Source organism: Choloepus didactylus, chromosome 3 (assembly GCF_015220235.1).
Source record: "Choloepus didactylus isolate mChoDid1 chromosome 3, mChoDid1.pri, whole genome shotgun sequence".
Classification (NCBI taxonomy): domain Eukaryota; kingdom Metazoa; phylum Chordata; class Mammalia; order Pilosa; family Megalonychidae; genus Choloepus; species Choloepus didactylus.
This window is the reverse complement of record NC_051309.1, coordinates 94,895,410-94,920,434: the sequence shown is the minus strand read 5'-3', so window position 1 is coordinate 94,920,434 and position 25,025 is coordinate 94,895,410. Positions and strand designations below refer to the sequence as shown.

The 25,025-nt window shown below is 39.0% G+C and overlaps 1 protein-coding gene and 1 pseudogene across 2 annotated transcripts in view; one reads left to right on the top strand and one right to left on the bottom strand.

The window, feature by feature from the left end:
• LOC119529632 (polycystin-2) overlaps positions 1-25,025 on the bottom strand; it is a 66,518-nt gene that overhangs the window by 21,553 nt on the left and 19,940 nt on the right. For both annotated transcript variants that reach the window (XM_037830228.1, XM_037830226.1), the window contains 6 exons: positions 15,899-16,032; positions 13,424-13,674; positions 8,459-8,683; positions 5,823-6,051; positions 2,286-2,453; positions 152-333 (listed from right to left, as the gene is read on the bottom strand). In XM_037830228.1, coding sequence (XP_037686156.1) covers positions 152-333; positions 2,286-2,453; positions 5,823-6,051; positions 8,459-8,683; positions 13,424-13,674; positions 15,899-16,032 — 1,189 coding nt within the window. The remainder of the gene's footprint in view (positions 1-151; positions 334-2,285; positions 2,454-5,822; positions 6,052-8,458; positions 8,684-13,423; positions 13,675-15,898; positions 16,033-25,025) is intronic.
• On the top strand, positions 9,160-10,044 carry LOC119529059 (annotated as a pseudogene).

Genomic DNA, 25,025 nt, shown 5'->3' with positions numbered 1-25,025 from the left:
GATGTTTCTGGGAAAGGTAATTAATTATTATTTTAAATAAAAAATTTTAAAACATATGGTGGTCAAATAGCTGCCATGAAGGTGTTGTTATTCTTGATAGGTCATTGACATGCCTGATTTAATATTCCTCCTTATTTTCATATATACTTACATACATTCTTGGAAAGTGCTGAAGTCATCAACTTGAGTGCCAAAGACAAGGTATGCCAACTGAGCATATGCTAGAAAAATAATGAAGAACATAATAGCAAAGCCAAAGAGGTCTTTGGCACATCGAGACATGGTAGTGGAGAGCTGGCTCATGGTCCTGTTAAAGTTGATGAATTTGAAGAGCTGTAAAAAAGAGGGGAGAAATGATTTGATTTTTCCTCTCAAACCCAGGAACTTCCAATCTTTTGTTCAACAAGTATTTATTGAGCGCCTACCATGTGCCAGGCACTGTCCTCAGAGCTGGGAATACAACAGTGACTGGAACAAAGCTCCTGCCCTCATGCTGCTTACATTTTACATGATTATTAAAATGTAATGAAAACAGGTTTAATTATAATTAAAGTGACTACTGATATCTTCCCTCCTAAAATGATTAAGTTAAAAGAGAGAAAAAGAACCTCACAAACAAAAACTAATCAAAACACCAGGAAATAATTACTGCAAATTATTGTCATTTATTATGTACCAACTATATTACAGGCACTTCGACACATCCACAGCCTGGAATCTTTACAATGATTCTGAAATATCGGTATTTGAACCCCAGAAGTCAACTGAGGCTCAGAGACAGGATTTGAACCCAGCGCTACCAAAGCCACATTGAATATTTTTGTAGACAAGGCACTGAGGATGCTGCCCAAGTTTTAGAATACACAGGCCAGAAGGCATCACAACCTGTGATTGCTCTAGGTGGAAACCAGCAGCTAGAACTAAAATCACAGTCCCCACCTAAAAGAACTTAATGGTAATTAAGTTTGGGGGCAGGATATCTACCAATAAAATGCTAAATAAAACATACAGCCTGAGTACATAGGGAAGAAATCTCTATTTTCATCAATTTCTTATAAACTCACGTTTCTGACAACATGGTTCTCTTTTTGAGGTTTGCTGTAATCACATCACTTAATACGATTCCAATTAGTTTGAGATCTTGATTATTTTTACTATTTTATGATAAAGGTTTATTGTTTTAGTGATCGTTTCTCCTGAGCAAGTCAGCAACAGAGATCCAGGCTGAGGTCTAAGTCCTTAGATAAATCTCATGCCTTTGGGTGTGAACATCAATTCAGGAGAAGAAATAATCAAATAATCATTGGTGAGTACCCGCTAGAACAGAACTGTTCAACAGAACTTTCTGTTATGATGGAAATGTTCTATATTTGCCTCATCTAATACAGTAGACATGGGTCACATGTGGATAGTGAGCATTCGAGACATGGTTAGAATGACTGAGGAACACATTTATATTGAAACAGCCACATGTGGCAGGTGGCTACCATTTGGGTAGTGGAATCAACACTTGAGCTGGTAACAGGTTGGCAGCTGCCTCAGAATTACTGGAATTTCCTGCACCTCCAAAACTGAGACTCACTATATATGAAATGGCTTAATCTTCATACATAGAAATGTACATTATGCTTGGGGGAAGAAGGAAACGAGTGATTAAGGAATTGCTCAAAAGAGGTGTCTACTGCAATTTCAGTTCTAGGGAAAGACTGCCTATCACCTCCCTCAGGAAAACAGGCAATCCTTCCAGTGAGTACTTCCAAGGACAGCATCTCTCTCTCCCCCCAATCTGACCCTTCCTCCTCTTTCTCTTTGTTCCTCTTCCTTCACCTGGTCACCCCGTGTAAGGGGGAGCTAGGACCTGACCCAGCTCAGGGCAGCCTGGAGACCCAGACCCGGCAGACACAAGAAAAGGGCCTCTTATTGCATTGGCAAGAATGCAGGGAGCAGGAGAAGCAGTGTCACTCACCCCAAGGTGAGTGATCACAGGTGTCCCATGATTTTATTTTACATGTAAACTATGGAGCAGCCTTGGCTGGCCACTTGAATTTGGCCACAAAGGCAAATTTAAGTCCTGCAACATTTTGTGTGACTCACATTAATAAAAAGAAGAAGAAATATTGTTAAAAATCTGATACATTATCCCAATGATATGAAATAAGTAGAATAAGCAAACTTAGAGATTCAGAATCTAGAATATAGGTTATTGGGGAACAGGGTACAGGTAGGGAATAGAAATTCAAAGATTAAAAAAAAAAAAAATCCAAAACATGAAATTGATAAATTACCTTAATCCAGACAAAAAATACTGTGACAGCAGCTACATTATTAAACTGTATTTGCCAGTATGACAGATGTTCAAAGTTGGGGAAAGTATTTTGATCTTCCAGAAACTGTAGCAGCACCTCCACATTTGATGCTCTGTATATATTAATTCCTATAGCTACCACTGATAGCTGGAAAACAAGAGTTATATTTTATTAGTGCATTAGAAGTATAACCTACCTTAAAATAGCTAGTTTATTTTTCTTCACCAATGTGTAAATTCAATGCTTATCATTATTCCTACCCATCAGCTTTCATAACAAGTCATTCACACAAATAGCAAGTGTTTAGCATGCATAAAACTTCTTGTCATGGACGATGGCCGAAGTCCACTTAATTAGCACCCTGAGATGGTTGTCCAGATCAGGGTGAGGCTATTATCATAGCAAGGGCTGCTTGGCTGACCATCACAACTCAGATGAGAAAGGAAACCTCGCCACCTTCCCTTCATTCTCTATGAAGGATTTCCAGAACCAAACTTATTATACTTTTGTACTGGTGGTAGGAACATCTCCTTTGAGCTCTCTAAAATACTCTGAAAATCTTTTTCTATATGACTTCAGCTGAGGGAGAAGAAACCGGGTTGTTCAACTAAAATGATTCCAGCAAAACCCTTTACTAACTCTATCTACATATAATTTTTCATCCAGTGCAGCTGGTTTACTCTTCATAGGCAAAATGCTTGTAAAAATATCAAACAGGTGGCCATTTATACAACATCAGAATCATATTCATGCACTGAATTTTCTTGAGACGTCTACTCCAAAACTGCAAATGAGAGAAGAGATAAGGAAAGAGATTTCATGTGCTTTTTGGGTTTTGTTGTGCCAACATTCTCTCCTACCAGAACAGAAGCTTCACAAGGGCAGGAATTTTGGTTGTTTTGCTCACTTCTGTATCCCCAATGCCTAGAACTGTGTCAGGTACATATTAAGTGCTCAGCAAATATCTATTGAATAAGTGAATTAATCTTCGGTTTTCATCACTCTGCTAGTTTTGAAAAACTACTAGCTAGACAAATGATAGAATGAAACAAGCCTGTAGACTTCAGAGGGTTTGGTTAGAGAAAGAAAGGCAGAAAAATAGAGGAAAAACTTTCAAAGTGATTCTAAGATGTTATATTTATATTTAGGACATCATTTCTTTCCAAGTTTCAGGTAGACTTGAGCAAATTTGGGTCAGATAAGACCAAAAGTCTTGACTCTTTTCATAGATTTTAAGGTCTAATGGAGCAAAGGGTATGTTTTAGGGATGAACAGAAAGCATGAACTTTCCTCTACTTGGTCAAGGAAAGTTTCAAAGAAGAAGTGGGATTCCAGTGGCCCTTCCTTGTTCTTTACAAAAGCACACTGTCGGCATTGTTGTCTTGGCAGTACTAAGAATTTTTTAAAATAAGGACAATAGCATAGTGAAGCAAGTTTTCAAAGAAATACTTGCAAAATACCATGGCTTCAAAGTCAAGGAAACTAGCTTCAGGTTCTATGATATTATCGGCTATTTTTTCTAGTGTCTCCAAAGTGATAGTTATCAGAACTTCCACGTGGGTAGTAAGAAAGTCTTAGAATTCTATTGAATTTATTTTTACCACAATCTTTTTAAAGTCTATGTTTGCGTATGCTTTTATAGATGTAGTTATACCAGCATGCAAACAAATATACATATAGTTTTATATAATTATATACATACAATTTATAAATAAATGCAATGCATTGGTGTGTGTTGTCAGAGTTTTCATTGATAGGAGTGCAAGAACAAAAAACCTGGATGCCACTGACTAGTCTTTTGCTGATTAGCAAATATATTTACTCAAATATTGAAGTTATTTGATTAAAAAAAGAGAATCCTCTTATTAATTCAAATAATATCACACTGAGACTTTTACCATTATTCTCAATGACTTAAACTGAACCAAAAAAAAAAAAAAAAAAAAAAAAAAGCTGCAAGTGTATCCTTGGAGTTCCAAGCAATAACTGTGTTCTAAACTAATTTTCAGTATTACATGGATTGCACTGTGCAATATAGAAATATGCTGAAAAACTATTTCCAGTATCATGGCCTCTCTTGCTTCCTTAAATACTGAAATTCTATAATAACTTTGTTCATTGTGGAGAAGCTGAGAATTTGGGGATCAAGGGTTTTTACCCACAGTGATTAACGTGATGTTACACCACCAACCTGAATATCTGTTCTATAGTAATTTTCATTTTGCATAAAACTTACCTCTTTATGAAGTTGTATTAGGTATGTGTTTACGGGGCTTCAGAGGCAGCGACCAACTGGTTAAGAGGGTTCTTATAAGGGCCAAATGAGCCACTGTGTATAGAACGTACTTGGAACTGTGCCTAGCAGAGTAGCGTCTAAAGTGTTGGCAATTCTTGTTATTATTTTTGTTGCTGCTGTTGATAATACTGTTATTTCCAGGCAATATCTATCTAGATCTCTTTTATGCCTTAGGTGTTCTTTTACTCATACCTGAATAACAATTTTTCTCTTTTTTTCAGTTAACTCTAGTGAGAAATGAGTTGATAATGACTCAATGTAAATGCTTTACAAAGTCAAAACTACTTTTTAGGGATGGGGTGTGAGAAAGAATAATGGTCATAAGGTAGGATGATAGAAGAGAGCACACTAATCAAGTAAGGCATCTGTCTCAGGAAAGTGGGAAGGATGATTATAGAGTCATTTATGTTACTGCTCTGCCAATCAAAACTTTTAAGCACGTAACAATTAAGCATGTCACTATACGCATACACTTGTTAGCAAAGGTTATCTGTTATTGCTGAAGAGGGAAAAGCTTGTAAAAATACATTTCTACACTGAGGCCTCAGGAAGGAAATGATTAAGAGGGCAGTGATGGAAAAGCATTTTAAATAAGGGTTAGGACTTTTAATTGTGTCAAAGACAGGCATTGGTTCTACAAGATGCCATCATCTTGACCGTATCATAACTCTGCCTTCTTACAATTTTCTGTACCGCATACTGAAAACCTTGATGACCAACACTTAAATTTTGTCCTTTATGGATTATTTACATAATTAACATTATGGAATTTTAAACTGCAGGCAAGTTTTCTCTGCCACTCAAAATCTTTTCAGGATGTTTCTTCATGCCATAAATTTACATATATGTGGAAAAATAGAAATTGATTTTACTAGCAGTTGAAGAAAAATATCATTAGCAATAAAACAAAACAAAGTGAAATATCATGCTCCCCTCCCTCCATATTACATGGCAAATCCACACAATAAACTGCTGAGTTATTATTGTTGTCAGTCTGTCTAACAGACAGCTTATTGCAAATGCCTCTCCACTTCCCAATTCAGAAGGGTTACTCATGCAAAATAAGAAAATGATGAGTAACACTGAAGTTGCTATAACAGGAGAGAACTTATAGATTCTCCTTCAGAAATATCAAGATCCACAATGCTGAGGAGACCAAAGACTCTAATTAACATGCTTTAAAAATTAAGTAGGGAATTTGGTATTGTTCTCAAACCTACCACAATGATCACAACATCCAGACAATTCCAGAAACTCCTGAAATAGTGTAGCTTGTGAATGCGAATTTCCAATATCTCTTCCACCACATAGTAAAGGATAAAGAAACAAAAGATAATCTCACAGGCTGCCAGGAAGAAATCAAAAGGTGTAACATATTGGATCAGCTTTACAGGCTGGAATTGCCAAGATGGAATCACACCGCCTGTTGCTGGGAATTCAACCAATAACCTGTGTTGCAATAAGAACAATTAAAACAATAACAACAACAACATGTGGGTAAAGCCAGGAAAGGATGTCCATCTATTCTGTTCCCGTACTATAAGGTAATAAAATTGCTACGTCAAGTCACCCCAAACTAGTTGTATGATGTTTTACCACAGTCCATAACACCATACATGCAGAATTTTTGCCACAAAAGGAATAAGACTTTCTGAGGCTTCCCATCCCAAAGGGATAATGTCCTCCTCACTACTTTTCTGGTAATAACACTGCCTCAAAATGCTATATACTATTTTTTCTTTTTAAATGTAAAAGTTAACCAACAAACAAGCTTTATCAGGACGTCTATTAAATACAAATCATTGTACTGGATAACACAAAAAACAACAGAAATATAAGTCATGCACTGAAAACATGTATGATCTGATTGGGAACTAGGATATATATCGTGTACCTATCTGAGGGACTGAGTCTCTCCTTCATTCATTAGGTAACACCTAATTAGTATCTGATCGTTTGCTTTTCTATCACTCCCAGGGTCTGGTAGTTAATAGGTACTCAACAATTGTCTGCTTGTCTGCAATAGTGGTATAAATTTTTTATATTCCTCTTGATAGCACTGATCTATAGTGGTTTACCATAATTGAAGTGGGCATTACTTTCGTCAATTTCTCTTCTGTAGGTGTCACACTGAGTAAGTTAAGTGCTTCATTTAATGGTAGAGCCTCCTTATAAAACCAAGGCTAACATTTCTAGCTCCTTAATTAAAAAATAGTTATGAAGCTATTAATCATAACTATCTATCCCATTACAGTATGGATAACCGTACCTAGAATCTGAGTATCCAGGACTCACATATGAGCAATAATCAAAGGCAAGGACAATAGTGGATTAGAATTGATCAAAGAAACATAAAAATTGTTCCTCACTCTTCATTGTCCATTGTCCCTTGTTTATTTTCTTCCTATCTAACATGTTGGAAGAGGTGAGAACCAGAAACTCAGCAGAGTGATACTGAGATGAAGAGCCCCGTGACAATCTCAGTGTGAACTCAGAAAAGTTGCCTCTTGTGTCAAATCTTTGCTCTCTGGCCCTGCATCTGCTAACACTTCCAGAAGCTTAAAAAACTGTAGAGAAATAAAGTAATTGCTTTGACAATATTCATTCTTAATGTATGGGGAGGAAGTGAAATAGTTAAGACCTTCTATAAATAGGTTATTTACTTAAATGTCAAACAGAGTTGCCTGCCTTGTTTTATTCTCTTCTTATCTTTACTGGAATCATAAGGAAAAATTCAATAATAATTGCAATAGATTTTCATTCATTTCTAGTAAAGAGTATTACTTGATCTATGTACAAGGACTGGGAAAATCCAACCAACTGTCCATGTAAGAAAAACTTGAATTTAGCCAGAAAAAGTGATGCCAAATCTACATTTGTATGGATATGCCAAAAAAAAAAAAGAAAAGAAAAGAAAAAAAGGATGAAAATTTATCCTCCTTATTTTGTGTGTAAATATAGGAGCAGTAATCCATGTTGACGATGTTTGGGTGTTGCAGATGGTTCACCAGGAGGAGTAAAGTGGGTGAACTCCGGATCCCTCTTGATCTTGCTCTACTTTTTCCTTTTTTAAAATAGTGTTTATTACCTTCTAACATACTATACACTTTACTTATATTTTGCCTATTATCTATCGTCTATCTCCTCTTGGTGGAAAGCAAGCTTGGCAAGATTTTTTCTTTCTTTGTTCTGTTCACTGATATATATGCCAAGAGCCTAAAACAGTGTCTGGCATGTATTAGATGCTCAATAAATGTTTGCTGAATGAATAAATGAACAAGAAGAGGCCCCAGGGCAAGCCAGTAATATCTTTGTCAGTTTCCTCACTGTCTCCCACTGAGTGGCCGTGATGGCAGCGTCACAGGAACTGTGCAAGGAACTTTGTGTGCCTTTGGTGGGTATGGAGCCTAAGCTGGTACCTGGGTGTCCTACTGAATAACAAGCATGGTCTTTGACTACTGAGCTTGTGTTCTAATAGCAAGCATATCATCTCATTGTCAAGATTTGATGGTTGGGATACTTGGTGAAGAAGCATGTAGCATTGATCATCATAACACGTAAGGATAAATATTAGAAAAGCATAAAGCTTCTTCTGGAAATGTTCCAGCATTGGGAGGAACTTGGACCAGACCTCAAGTTCATCCCAGCTCGCAATATTCTAGGTTCTCAACTCCTCCCCTCCCCACAATATCCTTATCCTAGTAAACCTTCAGTCTTCACCCTTCTCTTGCTATCAGCCCTGATCTTTGACACCTCATTTGGCCAACTGCAAGCAAAGGTTTTCTGGCCTATTTCTAGAAGACGACGCACATACAGCTACACAGAATTGGGAGGGATGCAAGCCGTTAGGACACACCTGACCACACAAAACAGGTTAACGTTGGCGTTGTATACTGAAAAGTCAATAAAAGTTGCCCTGGTTCCTCGGTCCAGCCAGACATGTTTCTTGAGGTAAGCAACCTGGACAGCTGTTTCCTCTCTTGTTCTTGACAAATCCAGGTAGTAGCCAGCTCCACTGTAAGTTGCAATCATTCCCCAGTGGCTACTCCCATTCAAGTCTTTTTCGCTTGTATAGGTCCAACTAAAACAAAATAAACAGGTCACATTGGTGAAATGCTTGTGGCAATTACAGACAGTTGGTTCCTGGTAAAATAAAACATATGTAATAAACTTTTATCAAGCTAGGTAATGTATTTGGCATGGGGCTTCATAAATGTTCTGTTTCTCAGACACAGTCATTAACCCCATTTGAGGAAGGAGGACCCTGAGTCTCAGTGCAGTTAACTTGGTCCCAAAGCTTGTGAGGATAAGAGTCAGGAATCTGCACCAGGACTGTCTGCCTCTAAAGCCTGTGGCCATTGCTGTTAGTTTATATGGCTGCAGCCAAAGAGGCACGAGCTCATCAAAGCCCACTGTATGCAACTGATCACACAGCATTTGAAAATTTAATCCAACAAGACTTACAAGGATTTTCGTGGGACCAGATGCTTCTTTGGCAGTAATGTGGATATAGAGATGAAGCAGAGGTTTTTGACAAGTTGCGGACACGGGTCTCTATTCTTCAAGATGGACTTTGTTAGAGTTCTCAAGAATAAAGCCCATTTCAAGAGATACCAAGTGAAATTCAGAAGAAGATGAGAGGGTAAAATTGATTACTATGTTCAGAAATAAGTGCTAATCCATGTTAAAAATAATATAACACATCCAAATACAAGATGTCACTCTGTGTAACTAATAGGGACATCATCTGTCAGATTGTTTATGCCTGAATTATCCGCACAGCTTATGCTCACAGACTCAAAAAGTTCGGTATAAAACTTGGCCTGATAAACTATGCTGCAGCATATTGTACTGGGCTGCTGCTGGCCCGCAGGCTTCTCAACAGGTTTGGCATGGACAAGATCTGTGAAGGCCAAGTGGAGGTAACCGGACATGAAAACAATATGGAAAGTACTGATGGTCAACGTGGCGCCTTCACCTGCTATTTGGATGAAGGACTTCCAGAACTATCACTGGGAATAAAGTTTTTGGTGCTCCGAAGGAGCTGTAGATGGAGGCTTGTCTACCCTTCACAGTACCAAACAGTTCCCTGGCTATGATTCAGAAAGAAAGGGATTTAATGCAGATGTACATTGGAAATACATCATGGGTCAGCACGTTGCACATTATATGTGCTACCCAATTTAAGAAGTGAAGATGCTTACAATAAACGATTCTCACAATACATAAACAACAATGTAAACTCCTGACATGATGGAGGAGATGTATAGGATAGACAATGCTGCAATCCAAGAGAATCCAGTCTATGAGAAAAAGCTTAAGAAAGAAGTTAAAGAGAAGAGGTAGAATTGTCCTGAACTGTCTCTTGCCCCAAGGAAAGACTGGGTAGTTCAGAAGAAGACCAGTTGTCTATGAGCTCAGGAGCAGGCTGCTGAGTGCTAAACCAAGCCACAATTTTCTATGAAGAATTTCCAGATAAAAACAATAAATTTATCAATCTGCTTAAAAAAAATAAAAGGTGAAACAAGATCCTTTCCCTGCCAAATTTATTAAGTAGGGACAGAACAGTTTCCTTTAAAATATTAAAAGACAAGATAGATGATAATAAGGACCAAAAAGTAAATAAAGGGAAATTGCTACCGTAGTTCAGAGAAGAGCATCCTTACTTAGGAGTCAGGTGCCGGGAGAGGTGGACCAGAAGTTGTGTTGGATCTTGACCATGAAAGGTAAGTAGGATTTCAACTTGCCCAGGTAGATGAGAAGGGCAATTTCAAGCTTGAACAAGGCAGGACCACAGAGAGATCAAAGGCATCCAGCATGTAGTTTGGTTTGGTTCCCATATGATGAGAAGTTTGAAAGGTGGACAGTCATTAAAGCGAGAAGGAAAAGTATGAAGGAGTCACTGAGTTAAATGTTTCTGAGAGGTTCGGAACAGGGTTACTGATGGTTGCAGGAAAGTCTGAGTGAACAGAGAGCTAGTTTGCAGAAAAGAGTTAACACAGCAAGCCCAAGACTGTTCTGCCTAGACTGACAGCTCTCTACATTGATATAAAACCTTCCCTGAACAATAAGAGTTGTTGACTGTGCCTAAACTGTACAAACAGTGTGGTTTAGGCTGAACAACTGCTTTCCTTCAGGGAGTCTGGAATTTTGGTACGAGCTAGGTTAAGGCTGCCTACAGACTAAACTCCAATAAAAATGTTGGGCACAGACTCTCCAATGAGCTTCCCCCCAGAGTCTCCAATGAGCTTCCCGGGTAGACAACATTTCACATGTGTTGTCACAACTTGCTACTGAGGGAATTAAGTGCATCATGTGTGATTCTTCTGGACCATTGGAAGCTTGTGACTGGTTTCCTCTGGCGTTTGCTCCATATGCCTTTATCCCTTTGCTGATTTTGCTTTGAATCCTTTTGTTGTAATAAATCTTAGCTGTGAGTACAACTATATGCTGGGTTCTGAGAGTCCTCCCAGTGACTCACTGAACCTGGGGGTAGTCTTAGGGACCCGCAACTCTGCAAAGACTGCAGTTCCCATAATAACTAAGAGTGGAGAGGGTTTGAACTAGAGGAGTGTGGTGGGAAGGAAAATGAGGGACCATGCCGAGCATCACCCCATGGCGAATGTCAACAGAACTTGGCAACTACTTTGGAGGTTGGGGCAGGGGATAAGGAGATCTCCAGAATGACTCTGAAGTCTCTTTTTGGGTAAAAGACAGATGGTGGTACCCCTAATAGGAGGAAGAGCAGATCCAAGTGAGAAATGAATGAGTTCAGTTTGGAGCATACTGAATTAGAGGAGTTGGTGGGTTACAGAGGTGGAATACAGTTTTGTCTATTTTCTGTCTTATATTCCTAGAATTTAAGCTCCATGAATGGAGACTCAATTGTTCTGTTTTTTGCTGTTTTGTTACCCTAGCACCAAGAGCATACTGCCAGAAGAGGGGGACTTTGTTAGAACATGCCTGGCACATAGTTGACACTCAGTGTATTTGTTGAAGAAATGATGAATCGCCAAAGATGAGAGTGGAAGCCATGTGAATACCAAGGGAAAAACTATGTAGAAAGAAAAGCTAGAGCTCTAAAGCCAGAACCTGGGAAAGAGAGAGGAGAAAGAGAAGGGGGCTTGAGTTAGGAGAACACAAAGTTTAGTGTCATGCAATAAAGTTAAGAGAACCAGCAGTCAATACTGGCACATTCTGTAGAGGTTGAAGAGGATGAAGACTGGATTTGCTAATTAGAGGTCACTGGCAGCTTCCAAGAGAGATGTCAAAAGCCAAGTTGTTTAAGCTTTAGTGCAGGTGGCAAATGAAGACTATTCTTTCACAGTGGAGGTGAAGGGAAGGTGGAATGGGAATGATCTGAAAAGTCAATAAAAGTTGCCATATCTGTCAATATGTCAGGATCAATGGTGGTTTAAACGTGCACAAGAAACTCTCCCTCCAGTCCATTGTATAATGGTAATGACCTATTTGTTTATATATTTGACAAATATTTACTGAGTATTTTTATGCACTAGGCACTGTTCAAGGCTTTAAGAATATAGTAGTGAACAAAATAGAGTCCCTGCCCTCAAGAAGCTTGATTCTGGTGGTGAACCGAGGGCGTCAAGAATAACATAAGATGGAAGAAGGGACATGGTGTAATGAGTTTTGGAGTCTGACTAAAGTCCAGCTCTTTCATTTAGCAGCTGTGATGCCTTGGGTATTTGAGTCTCAGTTTCTTCATTTACAAAATGGAGATGTCTACTTTATAGAATTGCTTTCTGAAGGTTAAATGTGATAAGGCATGAGATCTGGCACAGAAGAGTTGCTGCATAAGATTTCTCTTATTCATAGCGTAAGAAAAAAATATTGGAAAAAGGTGTTATTGTTTAGGGGAATATATTTGCTTTGCAGGAACAGAAAAAGGAGCATTATAAAGGAAATTAATACCATAACCTAGAAAAAAAATGCCTTTCAAGATTATTCAGTCCCTTTACTCCAAATCTTCTGATTTTTACTAAATTTGTTTCTTATGGACACTGGTACTAAATAGGGTGTACACTGTATCGTAGACAAAGAATCTGTTTATAATAAAAGTATATTCCCTGCAGTACAGTAACAAATCTGTAGTCAGTGGTGACTCAGCTGCCAAGAGTAGGATATAGTGAGCTGAAAGAATTAGGTCTCTGAACTTGCAAGCTTAGAAGACACCTTGGGACCATAGTGACTTACTCAGGGGCAGTAGCTCCAAGAGACCCACCTTGAAACAGCCTGAGAGCTATTCCTATTTCTTCATAAAAATAACACTTGTCCTCCCTTAATACACAGGATGTCTTAAGTATGGCTAGCCAAGTGCACAAAAAATCCCTGCAAAACCATTCACACACATTTGAGAAGGCTAGGATATAAACCAGACAGAAAAACTGCCTCACATGCTTATTACACACTTTAAACAATTGCAATTGGAATATCAATTTACTTAAAGAGTCAAGAAAAAAAGAATTTCTGAACAAGAAAATTTCCTAGTAACAATCTAGTAACGTCTTGTTACTGGACCTATAAAAATAGGGTCCAAGAATCTCTTAAAAAAACCTCCCAAGGCTTGGATAACTTCTCTTGTGGGGCCCATATGGTCAGTGGTTTAGCCTTTTGAAAAATATGCAGGCAAAAACTGAAATGGGATAAAAAATGGAGGAAATTTGAGAAACCAAGTCCTATTTGGACAAGGCCTTAAACCTAAGCACTGAAGAGTCACTTAAGTTATCTTCTCCTTGGCAAAGGAATCAGAGAATGAATGGATGAGGCCAGCAGCATATGGCCATGAGCCATCGACACTTACGCGGTTCCATTTCGTGGACCGAATGGAGCCCTGTCTTCACTACTGACAGAGTAGACGTCATAGCACTCTTTAATTTCATCTCTCAAGTCCTGGGGGATGGAACAGGATCCGTTTCTGACTTTAAGTTGCCGAATACGTGGTACCCCTAACAGCAGGTTTTCATAGTAAATGAAACTTCGGTTGTCAGCTTCGGTCCTGTTACTGGACCCTGCCTTCCAGTACAGACCATCCAGCAAGGCACCTTCTGCAAACTGAAAGCAAAGGAAACATTTGAAAAGTTCCAGATTCAGCGTCAGTCTTGCTCCTATCTGGAATGTTTCCATGACCAACAGTTTGGCAACTCTATGAATATGGTAGAGTGACAAGAGTTGGTCTTGCTGTCAGAAAGACCTGGGTTTGGCTCTTGCTCCATCACTTGCTAGCTGTGAGGCCTCGGGCAGAATTCTCCTCTGAGCCAGGGTTCCCGCCTCCAGAAAATCCATCTTTGCATGCTCCCTGCATTTGGCAGAGTGGGTGATTAATAAATGGCAATGCTGATCTTTATTCTGGGACCAAAGGAGGTGGTGCATCAATCCATGACCATGACCAACTCCACTTTCCCTTATTAAAATAGCATAATGGCTTGAATTGTATCCCCAAAAAGATATGGTGAAGTCCTAACTCCTGTTACCTGTGAATGTGAACTTATCTGGAAATAGGGTCATTTCAGATGGAATTAATGATGCTAAAATGAGGTCATACTGGAGTGTGGTGGGGCCCTGATCCAATATGACTGGGGTCCATACAGAAAGGGAAGAGGAGGCACAGACAGACACAGGGAAGGTGGCCATGTAATGGAAGCAGAGACTGAATTATATACTGCCCCAGGACAAGGATTATCAAGGATTATGGACCATTATCAGAAGCCAGGAGAGAGGCAAGGAACAGATTCTTCTCTACAGACTTCAGAGGGAATGGGGCTCTGCTGACACCTTTATTTCACACTTCTAAGCTTTTAGAACTGTGAGACAATACATTTCTGGTTTTTTAAGCCACCGAGCTTGTGGTACTTCGTTATGGCAGCCTTTGGAACTAAGACCAGTAATAACATCCCATAATAATTGGTTCTAAACTTGTTTGGAGGAAAAGGCTACAGTTTTGATGACCTGTCTGCCATCTGGTGGATCTTCTAATTGTCAGGATCGTTTTGCTGTATGTTGAACCCTCCAGCCCCCGACTCTACCGCATTAGACCTTGGCATTTATTATGGAATTGTGCGTGAGGGAGAAGTCTAGTGTAGATTTACACAACTAGAAATGCCTAAAGGGAAGACAGATCTAGCCATTTCTCAGTGTCTCAACCTAATCAGATGATTAGTAGAGATGGACTGATCTGCCCTGCTGAGGTGGGGTAAGACTCATTTTATACTAAGTATTTTGTGTGCCAAGTATTTTTTATGTATTAATAGGTTCCAGTGACCCAGTTTTCTCTATCTTTAAAGTTAACAGCTCTGACTCCAGGGTTTAGTAAGAATTTTAGGAAATATCTCCCCAGAAGAAACAGTCATTTCCATTCCAGTTTCCCTTCCAATTTTATTAGGTTCTGAGCACCATATCCTCAAGATCAGTTTAGTGTTTTTCCTATGGTATAAAGGATTTCCTACTGCTTATACTCTGTTACGAGGTTTGCATTTTTGACAATTTGAGAAGGGGCTGGGTTCAATTTTACATTGGTAGATCTTTGAAAGAATAGGTCTACCTTGTATCAGGTACAATGCAAGGAGCTGGATGTATATGTTATCATCAACAGAGAGACAGAGAAAGCAAAAAGAAAACACAAAGCAAGACAAAACAACCCAAAATTCTGCCACCAAGAGCCTTACATCCTGGGAGATACTCAATAAATATTTACTGAAGAATGAGTGACTGAGTGAATTATAAAGTAGGGTGAGGAAGTGGCTGTTGGGCTAGAAGAAAAGTCATTTTTCTTATTACTTAACCATGTGACTACAAGCCTTTAAGCACTCCAAATCACGGTTTCCCCACTGACAACATGGGGCATGACATGAGTACTTACCTTTTAAGGTTATTACGAGGATTAAATAAGGTAAGTTATGAAACAGTCTGATGGTGAGGCATGGGCAAGGCATTCAACAAATGTTGGCTGACCCCTCTTTGAGTGTAGGAACCATAACTTAGGACGACTCAGCAACTCACTTTTTGTATGGTAGGAGTATATTGGAAGGAATGAAGTTATTTCAGGACATTTGTCCCCCCCCCCCCGCCCTTTTTTTTTCCTTATTTTGTTTGGAAATGTTTTTTTATTTGAGAAATACAGTAATTAAAAAACAAAGAAACCAACTCACCATAACTCAGAACATCTCACAGAGAGTTAAGCACATAGCGGGCTAGGTAGATAATGCTGCATTAAACATATGAAGCCAAATGAACAATTTTCAGGGCTAAGGAGGTACTTTCAAATTTAATTTGCAGATACCTTCCAGAAGTCTTCCACCGAAGAAAGAGTTTTAAAGTTGGTTTTCTCCATTTTGGACACTGGGGTATCTACGAAGAGCTGTGACATTATCCGGGTATAGTAGTACATACTGGAGCTCATCATCCCATAGGTCACTGGAACACAGAAAAGAGCCAGGTGAACTCTGAAAAGGGCATCTGCACACACCGCACACCTGTACATACCTGATAATGCCCTCCATGTGGGAATTATTCCTAACGGACGGTTATTTTTGAAACAAAAAGCCACATAAGATCTGCTCTCATCCTCACTTCCCACCCCAACTCCCACCCCAACATTCTTCTGGATTATCTCGCTATCTCTCTTGCTAATACAGCCTCATAAAACAAATATATTGACATTGGCCTATGTGAAAGAAAAGTGACTTATTATTATGCATCAAATTAAGGTCAGGTGCCTTCACCTGATATTTTGGACTTCCAACATGGCTATTCCATTTCATCTCCCACCACCTCCTAGATCAGATCCTGAAGTCAACTGGGCTGATGTGCACTGGCCCCCACAGAGCCCATAAGCCTGACTCCTCTCCCTGCGACTGCGCACGTGCTGCCTACTGTCCCTACAATATCATGTGTGGTCATCCTTGATTTGTCCCCAGATCAATTCTACTCTGGCCTGCTCTGTGCCCTGAGACTGACCTCTACCAGCTAAATCACTTTCCTCTTTTGCTTTCCTGAGTGTCAGCCAATGGTGGTGGTGGTGGTGGTGGTGGTGGTGGCAGTATGTTTGTGTGTGCACACGCGTGTGTGTCTCTCCAACCCTACTCTCCATTTTCCTACCACCTGGGTGCACTTTGGCAGCGGATCTTCTAATCTTGGCCACAGCTGCTGGCAGAAGGCTCTTCACTCATGGCTATAATGCTCACTGGGTTTCTGCCATGCCATTACTTTCCCTAATTCCTTCACGCCAGGAGGCTCCTCATTTCCTCTCATCGGTTCCTTAGCCCTGCCACCCCTCTGAAAACCATTCCTTCACTCAAACTTTCTTCAATTACCACTTTGAGTACAGCATCTCTTCCCTTCAAGGATCCTGACTGATACAGGTATATCTGCTACTCACATACTGACCAAATCTTGTACAGGAAAATCTAATTCAAGCTATATTCTTTGCCCTGATTCTACCAGTCCTATCCGAATGGTGCTGGAGGCAAGTGGGAAGATAAGTTATAGGATTAGTGGGTCAAAGGAGATCAGAATTTGAATCTTGGCCATGCCCCTTACTTGCTATGTGACTTGTGCAAGATGCTTAAACTTTCTGAGTTTTAGTTTTCTCCACGGTAAGACAGGCATAATTATCTATCCCACAGGGTTTTTTGGTGCTTAAATAAAAATAAGAACTGAAAATTAACTAGTACAGTGGCTGACACTCAACAAAATGTTCCATAAACGTAGTTCTGCCTCCTTAATTGGATTGCTGTTACACATCTATTAAAAATTTCAGCACTTTAATAAATACTGTCTTATGCAGATATAATATGCAAAAATCTTCAAGGAGAAGGAAACATGTTTTGCAATTCTTTTGACTACAGCTTCTGACACAGTTCTGAATAGCCAGCAGGTTTTTAATACTTGGCTGACTCTTCAGACATCATATAATGCACTATAAAACCTTATAGTAAATGATTTGGGGATTAAATGCTATTTAGTAAAATCTCTCCTTCAATATCCTCTTCCAAACATTAGAGAAAATCAAGATTAATAAAAGACAGGAGTGGATAATACTGATCTAAGCATGAGGATGTTTGGGAATCCATCTCAAGCAATTAAGCAATAAATATACATAATAAACACAATTTGTGTACTGCATCTAGAGAGTTAGGGATATTCTCCAGTCCATCTAGTTTAGGCTCCATCACCTGTTTTATTTTGTCATCCCATGATCCAACGTAATTAGGACAAGTACACTCTTCTTCAAATGTAACATGAGCTGCCCCTTCCCAAAACTTTATCAGATCAGAGTTAAGAGATCAGAATTTTAATCCATTCACATGTATGGAATGAGAGATCAAGACATGATCTCTGCCATCAAAGACCTCACAGTGTTCCCAGGGACAATGCTGCTTACTCAGCTCCTCATAATGAAGGACACAGGTACTACGTGAATCCAGGGAACAAATGTGATATGATACTTAAGAGTAGTAGCAAAGGCTCCCCAAAGCCAATGAAACAATTATTTAGGTTGATTATTTTCAGTTAACTTGAAATTCGAATTTTATTTGAATCATTGGTAATTCAGATCATTGTGCAGTTTTTTACCTGTGGTTTGTTGTTGTTGTTGAACAAGGAATTTGGATAAATTAAATTTTTTTTATTTATAAATATGGGATACTTATGTATAAGTATGCAGCTATACATATTTGAACCACTGATTTAAAAATATATCCTCTTGTATTTTTTATAGTGTTCAAGACTATAGTGTTCAATCAATATTGATTTTTGATTTTGAAATACTCAGGGCCTGTTTTGTCTTTAATGGTGTCACTGAAAGAGGCAGCAATAGATCCCCTTGGCTATCTAGTACCACCTGCTGGACATCCAGAAGAAGGAGGTCATCAAGTTTCCAAGGGATGGTTATTCCAACAGACATGGGATCCGCAATCATTAACTTGGTCCCTGCTCCACGCCAGGTCCCGAGGTGGCCCACGGGACTTCTTCGAGTGACAGCTCCATACACTCCAGGAGTCAGCTACACCACAAATTCAGTCTAGTTTATAGCCAAAGCCCCCATGGATTTGGAGTCAGAACAATTTGGGTTGAAGTGTCTGCTGTGTGTCATACTATGTTTATGACTGTGGTCTTGGGATCTTGGACAACTACTTAACTTTTCTGAATTTGAGTTTTGTTATCTAGAAAATGAGAATAACAATGCCTAGGGATTTTGTCAGGTTCAACTGGAGAAACACATGTGAAAACATTTTGTTCACTGTAAAATGCAATAGAAATAGACTGCTACATCACTTCTGTCAGCTTCTGATGGAGAAAGCCCATTTTGAAGATAGCATTCACTCTTTTAAATGAACTGAATTGTGAGGAAAAAAAATTGCACCATGAAACAGATCACCTTAAATGAGGACCAGAAAGGAGAGGAGAATATTAAAACATATAAGGTAAAAAAAAAAACAACACACATATCCTATATTCATATTTCTTCTGCTATTTAGCCCTTGTCTTAACTCCTGGGCTCCCATTTTTCCGTAAAATAAGCCAGATTAAAAAATATAAAAACAGTCTCACCAAATAACCAGCATATAAACTAACAAAAGCTGCCTTAAAATCATGGTCTATCATTTCAAAACAGCCAACAGATACTATTTTATTCTTACTATTGTTGAACAAAATATAGGTTGAAGTACTAAAAACAAATAAAAGAGACTATAGAATTAAATCTATTGTGTAAATTCCAAACCATTAGAATAAAAAAGCAAAGAACTTTCCAATGTAATTAAAAAAAAATGGAAAATAATAGGGAAGCATTAAAAAAAGAAAGGAAAAAAATAAGATGACAGAAATTCTATAAAAGCATGAAATGTGAATGGGTCTTAAAGACTGGTTAAAAAAGAAAAAAAGCGTCTCTAATTTTTATGAGACACACTTGAAATAAATTTAGAAATAAAAGGAACGAACACACAGAAATATATCAGGCACATATTTTAAAAAGGGTGTAAGTGGTTTTATAACCATCTGATAAAGGAGATTAAAAGGTTAGTATTGAGTTATATAAAAAGGTTATTGTATACTGGTAAATGTTACAATACACAATGATTTAACTACAATGAACTCATGCATATTGAATAACAGAGCACCAAAATTTAGTAATGCAATATCTACAAGTAATAAAAGGAAAAGTTACCAAAACCACAATTATAGCTGGAAACTAACCTACATCTCTCAGTCTTTGACAGAGAAAGCAGACAAAAATTATCTAAGGATTTTAAAGGTCTGAATTGAATAGGTAACAATGAATATAGATCAAACTTTATAACGTACCAAAAGAGATCATACCATCCTTTTTCAAATATCCAAAGAACGTTTATAAAAATTGGTAATATGCTAGGAACCAAAGGGAACATCAGTAAATCTCTAAAATTAAAAACTAACCTGGTAATGTTTTTTAAAACACAAATCTAGAAACTAACAAAAGGATAAACACACACACATACACACACATGCAGAAGCCATTTAGAAGTTTTTTAAAATTTTTTTTCTAAGTAACTCTTGGGCCAAAGAAGAAATCAAAACTGCCATAAAAATATAAATACTCCAGATGTAAAGAGATTAGAACAAAGATGCTTTGGTCCTAATATTTCAAGTCACCCGTCACAAAGTGAAGCTACCGCTTTGAATGGGAAATCTAACTTCTTCTAGCTCTACATTGTACCATGTCCTCACAGGGATGCTGTGGAGATAAATAAGGGCATATATTTGAACACCATAAATTAAAATCATTGTATACAAATGCCACTTATACATAAATCAAAGAATTACCAGGCCTGAACAATTTTAGTTGCCATATCAGGAAAACTGTGTGGATGTATCGGAGAACAAGAGGAAAACGAAAATGGGCAAAATTGTCAAATTTCAGTGAGAATCTATATGTGCCGCCACTGACACGTATGTAATAGCATCCTTTATTCCACTCAGTGAGGGAAACAGATGCATGAACTTGTCCTGACAGTCTAGGGGGGGAAGTGCCAGAGGTGGGCCAGGGCGTCAGCACAGCTCAGAGGGGGCTAGTTTAGTCAGGCACAGTAAAGGCTTCTCCATGGATCTGACTCTAGGGCTGATCTTGAAGGATGAAGGCGAATTCCAGACAGGCAGGCAGGGAGCTGAGCATAGGCCCAGGACTTTTAGAGAATCCTAAGTGGTTTGGTGTGGCTGAAGAACCAAGTGTTTATAGGGAGTTGCGTGTCTGAAGAAGTAAACAAAGATGGCAAACTGAAAAGCTGGTCTGTTTTCTAAAGATTTTAAACTCTATCTTGAAGGCGAGGTGATTACCGCATGTTAAATGGAGGAATGACGTGACTTAAGGTGACTTAGAAACAGCAGTCTGGAGGCAGTGTCTGGGAGTCCTTAAGTCTGGACATAGCCAGAGTATTCACATCCAATCGTGCTCCACATGGCACCTGAAGTCATGTCATTAAAAGTCAAATGAATCTTTTTCCTTTCCTACTTAAAACTCTCTACTGACTCCCCCCACCCCGCACACCCCCTGTAAACCCCTTACCAGAGCCCACCAGGCTTGCAGGGTCTGGCCTCTGACCCCCTTTCCATCCTCACATGACAGCACTCTCTCTACCTACTGGCCTCACTCAGCTTCCAGAACGTTCTGGGCACTATCCCGCCTCAGACCTGTGTTCATGACTTAACCCCCAATTGTCTTCCTTCACATCACTTATCACATTTAAGGACAGGGTCTAAATCTGTTTTTTTTTTTTTTCTTCTTTTTTTCAAATCGCTATATTTTTATTTCATGAAAGGGCACTAAGACCAAAAGAATTAGGGACGATATAGCGCCAGAATAAAGGACAGTCCTTTAAAGTGAATACATTTAGCTTCATGAAAAACTTTCCCCACCTCCCCCCATTTTACTAGAGATTGTGAAATTTTCAACATAGATTGACATCATCCCCAGAGAGTGATTGGGACCCTTTAAACACTGTGTCATTAACTTCACCATAAACAGCTATTGTAGTATCTATTAAATGACTTATATTTCACAACATTAGCAAATCAAGTTTAACAAACCAAATACTTGTTTTCTAGGGGCTTAAAACAACCGATACTTTGACAACCAGCCTACAATACATACACATACAGTACTTCCAAGTCTTAGAGACAAATAACATTTAAATACAAGCAAATAGGCCAAAACATTCATAATGTATATAACTGTTAAATATAATTTGCTAAGGTATAAGATTGTGTACCTGGATTTTAAGGAGGGGTGTTACTGACCTTTGTTTTATGAGATAATGCTCTTTTGTTTTTTCTTCCACGACCAAGTAACTGGGCATAAGTCTAAGGTGTCTTCTTTGAAACTGCAGGTCAATCCACATTAAAACACCGAATGAGGCTAAGATACAAGTATGTGAATGATGCATGTTACAAAGTATTTTTTAAAAGCTGCTCGGTAAGTTGACTGAATTAACTGACAGATACAAGTATGTGAACAATGCATGTCACAAAAAATCACCTTAAATTACCATAAAGAAATGGTAAAAAACACCCATAAAGAAATTTCCTTACAGTTTCTTGGAAGCCTATATTCATGAAAAGATACCTGGAGTCAAATTAGTTTCTGCTGGGACAATTCTAGCTCTGGGAATTAAGTTAAATTCCATTTACCAATACAGCTTTCTTAAATAGAAGAAATTTAAGAGGTACATAAAATAGAATAAAAGATCAAGTTTTCACCGGCATATAGTTAACCTCCAACTCTCTTGGTCTCTTGCAACTTCTAGTATGAAGTTTCACAAGGTTACTTGCCATCATATTCTGGAGGCAAGAACTGCAAAGTTTAGAACAATACCATATTTAGGCACAAATTCCATGCTACACTCTCCTGAACCCTTCCCTTTCTTTCCACTCCTACTGTCTGTCACTTAATCTGCCAGTTACCTAAACTACTCAACTACTCACTTCTCTAATTCATCCTACCAACTGTTGTCTGGGTAATCTTTGAAAACTCTGATTACTGTACTCTCTTAACTCAAAAACCTTCCCTTGACTATTAAATGCCTCCAGAGTAACTTCAAATTCCATGGTACAGCAACCAAGATCCTACCCCATCTGGTGCCAACTTACTATGCTTGTCATTTTCAACTACCCCTCTTCATAAACCCAGCCAAACTAGCCTCTTTGGCACTCTTCCCTTGTTTCAGGACTGGCTCATGTAGAATTCTTCTATCTTCGCAAAATCTTAATGTTGGAGTGGATCTCACAGTTAATCTAACTCGATCTCCTTTGTTTACAAATGAGTAAACAGAGACAGAGATTGTTGACCAAGGTCAAACAAGTAAACCTGGGTCAACTGAAAGGAAGATCTCCTCCCTATCTCTATTCTGAGTTTTTTCCACTGTCCTACCCTAACTTCGTGGAGTTCAATTTTTACTTTTAAATTATTTCCCCATAAATTTGGAAGGATTTTTTCCCTAGGAGTCTGAAAAGGTATTAGACTTAAGGAAAAATTTTTGAGAACCTAGAATGGTATAGTTTCTACATCTTACAGATGAAGACCCCTATCTGCATTCAAGTTATCAATTTACTTTATGTTCGGGTTTTTTTGTGTGTGCTTTTTTTGTTTGTTTTCTTTCTGGGAGCGGGGGGGGGGGTATGCTGACCTGGATTACTGTAATGTATCAGATTAGGCATATATAATATGCTTACAAATAAGACAGACAACACTAACAAACCATAGAGAAAGAATTGTGTTTATTTCTACATTCCCACCACTACATTTACAAGTTTAAATGCTATAATATTAATATTCATAAAATACCATATATCCACAGGGGTGCAAACTTTGCCCTAAGAAGTTGGAAAAGTTTCAGAACAGCTAACAAGAGGGTTGTTCTCTTCTTCCTTCCTCTTTCTCCCTTTTACACTGCTCTCCTTTCTGAAAGTAATAGAATGTTCACATGTATCAAATTGAAAGTTGTAAGTAATTCTGTGTTTTTGTAAAAGTAAATTAATTTTTCTGTCATTACTTAAGGCCTCAGCTTATGTATATCCAGGCCTGGTTAAGAGGCCGGTCGTCATCCCACGACCAACACAATTCACAGCAAACGACCCAGGCTATGCCTAAGGTGACTTAAGTCATTACCAAGCACTACCCCTTTGCCTTGCACAACTCTTCTCTTCTAGGGCCTTCTTACTCTCCGCCATCCAGGCCCCTCAGGCCATTTCACCTACCTCTACTTCGCTTTCCACCCCCACTCCTTTTCTCTCGTCTCTACTTGTGCTTTAGTCCCACTAGAGACTCAGAGAGAGAACATCCGTCCTCTCTCACAGCCTCACAATCACACTCTCACAGCGATCATCCTTCCAGTCCCACCCCAAGACCACCCTCCTACGCGGCGTTAGGATCTTCCTTCTCGTCAGGGAAAGCACTGGAATAAAGCGGTCAGACCCGAGTGCGCAGACTCCGCACACGACTAGGGGCACACGGCGCTCCCAGCAGTCAGCGCGCCAGCCACGTGACCGGTTTGCGTGGGCCGGAGCATCCACATCTGCCCTATTCTGGCCTGGAGCGCTCCGCGATAATAGGTAAAGGTGGCCTAGTCCTTGGAATCTCTGTGAAACAAAACTCTTTTCCGGCCTCGTAGTATGTGTTTGAGGGAGAATGGTAAAAATCTGAAACTGGTCTCTCAAAAAGGAACAAGGAAGACCTCCCAAAGCAAAGTTGGGGTGTGTTCGCGGCTTGGAACAGTAAATGAACACAAAATTGTACACCCAAAGAGAGTTAAAGTGGCACCCTATTCCAAATGGTCTGTTTGAAATAAAGGTTTAAACCCGAGTTTCTCTGTTCCTCAAGTGAGGCTTCTAGATTCAGATCCTCCATTCCTTCCCCTTTTTATGTGGTATAACCAAACCTTTGGACTCATCCCCTTTTAGAAAATTCCTTTCTTGGTAGTCAGTTAATTCAGTGGACTTAACCTAGCAGCTTTCAAAAAATGTTCTGTAAATCTGCTTTAATTAAATGACTACACAATTGAATGTATGAGTAAGTGAATAACCCAGCAGAGAAATGATGAAGGTAGAAATAGGGATAATAGGATGTATAAAAAGAAGACAGATTTGAGATATGCTAAAAAGATGCAGTTGAGCCGAATGATCAGGAGGAGAGTGAAGGAAAGCATCTACGATGATGCCCAGGTTTTGGGTGCGGCATTCATGTGGGTAACATTACGCCAGATAGAGAACATTAGTGAAGCAAGTTTGGATGTGTGGGATGCTGAGGGCAGATTTGGAACGTGAAGGATGAGATGCTTATGAAATATCCCATTGGAGATGTCCCTTTGAAGCTGGTCCATGGTTTTTAGCTCAAGAGAGAGTTCTAGATTTGGGGAGAAGGACTTGGGAGTTGCCAG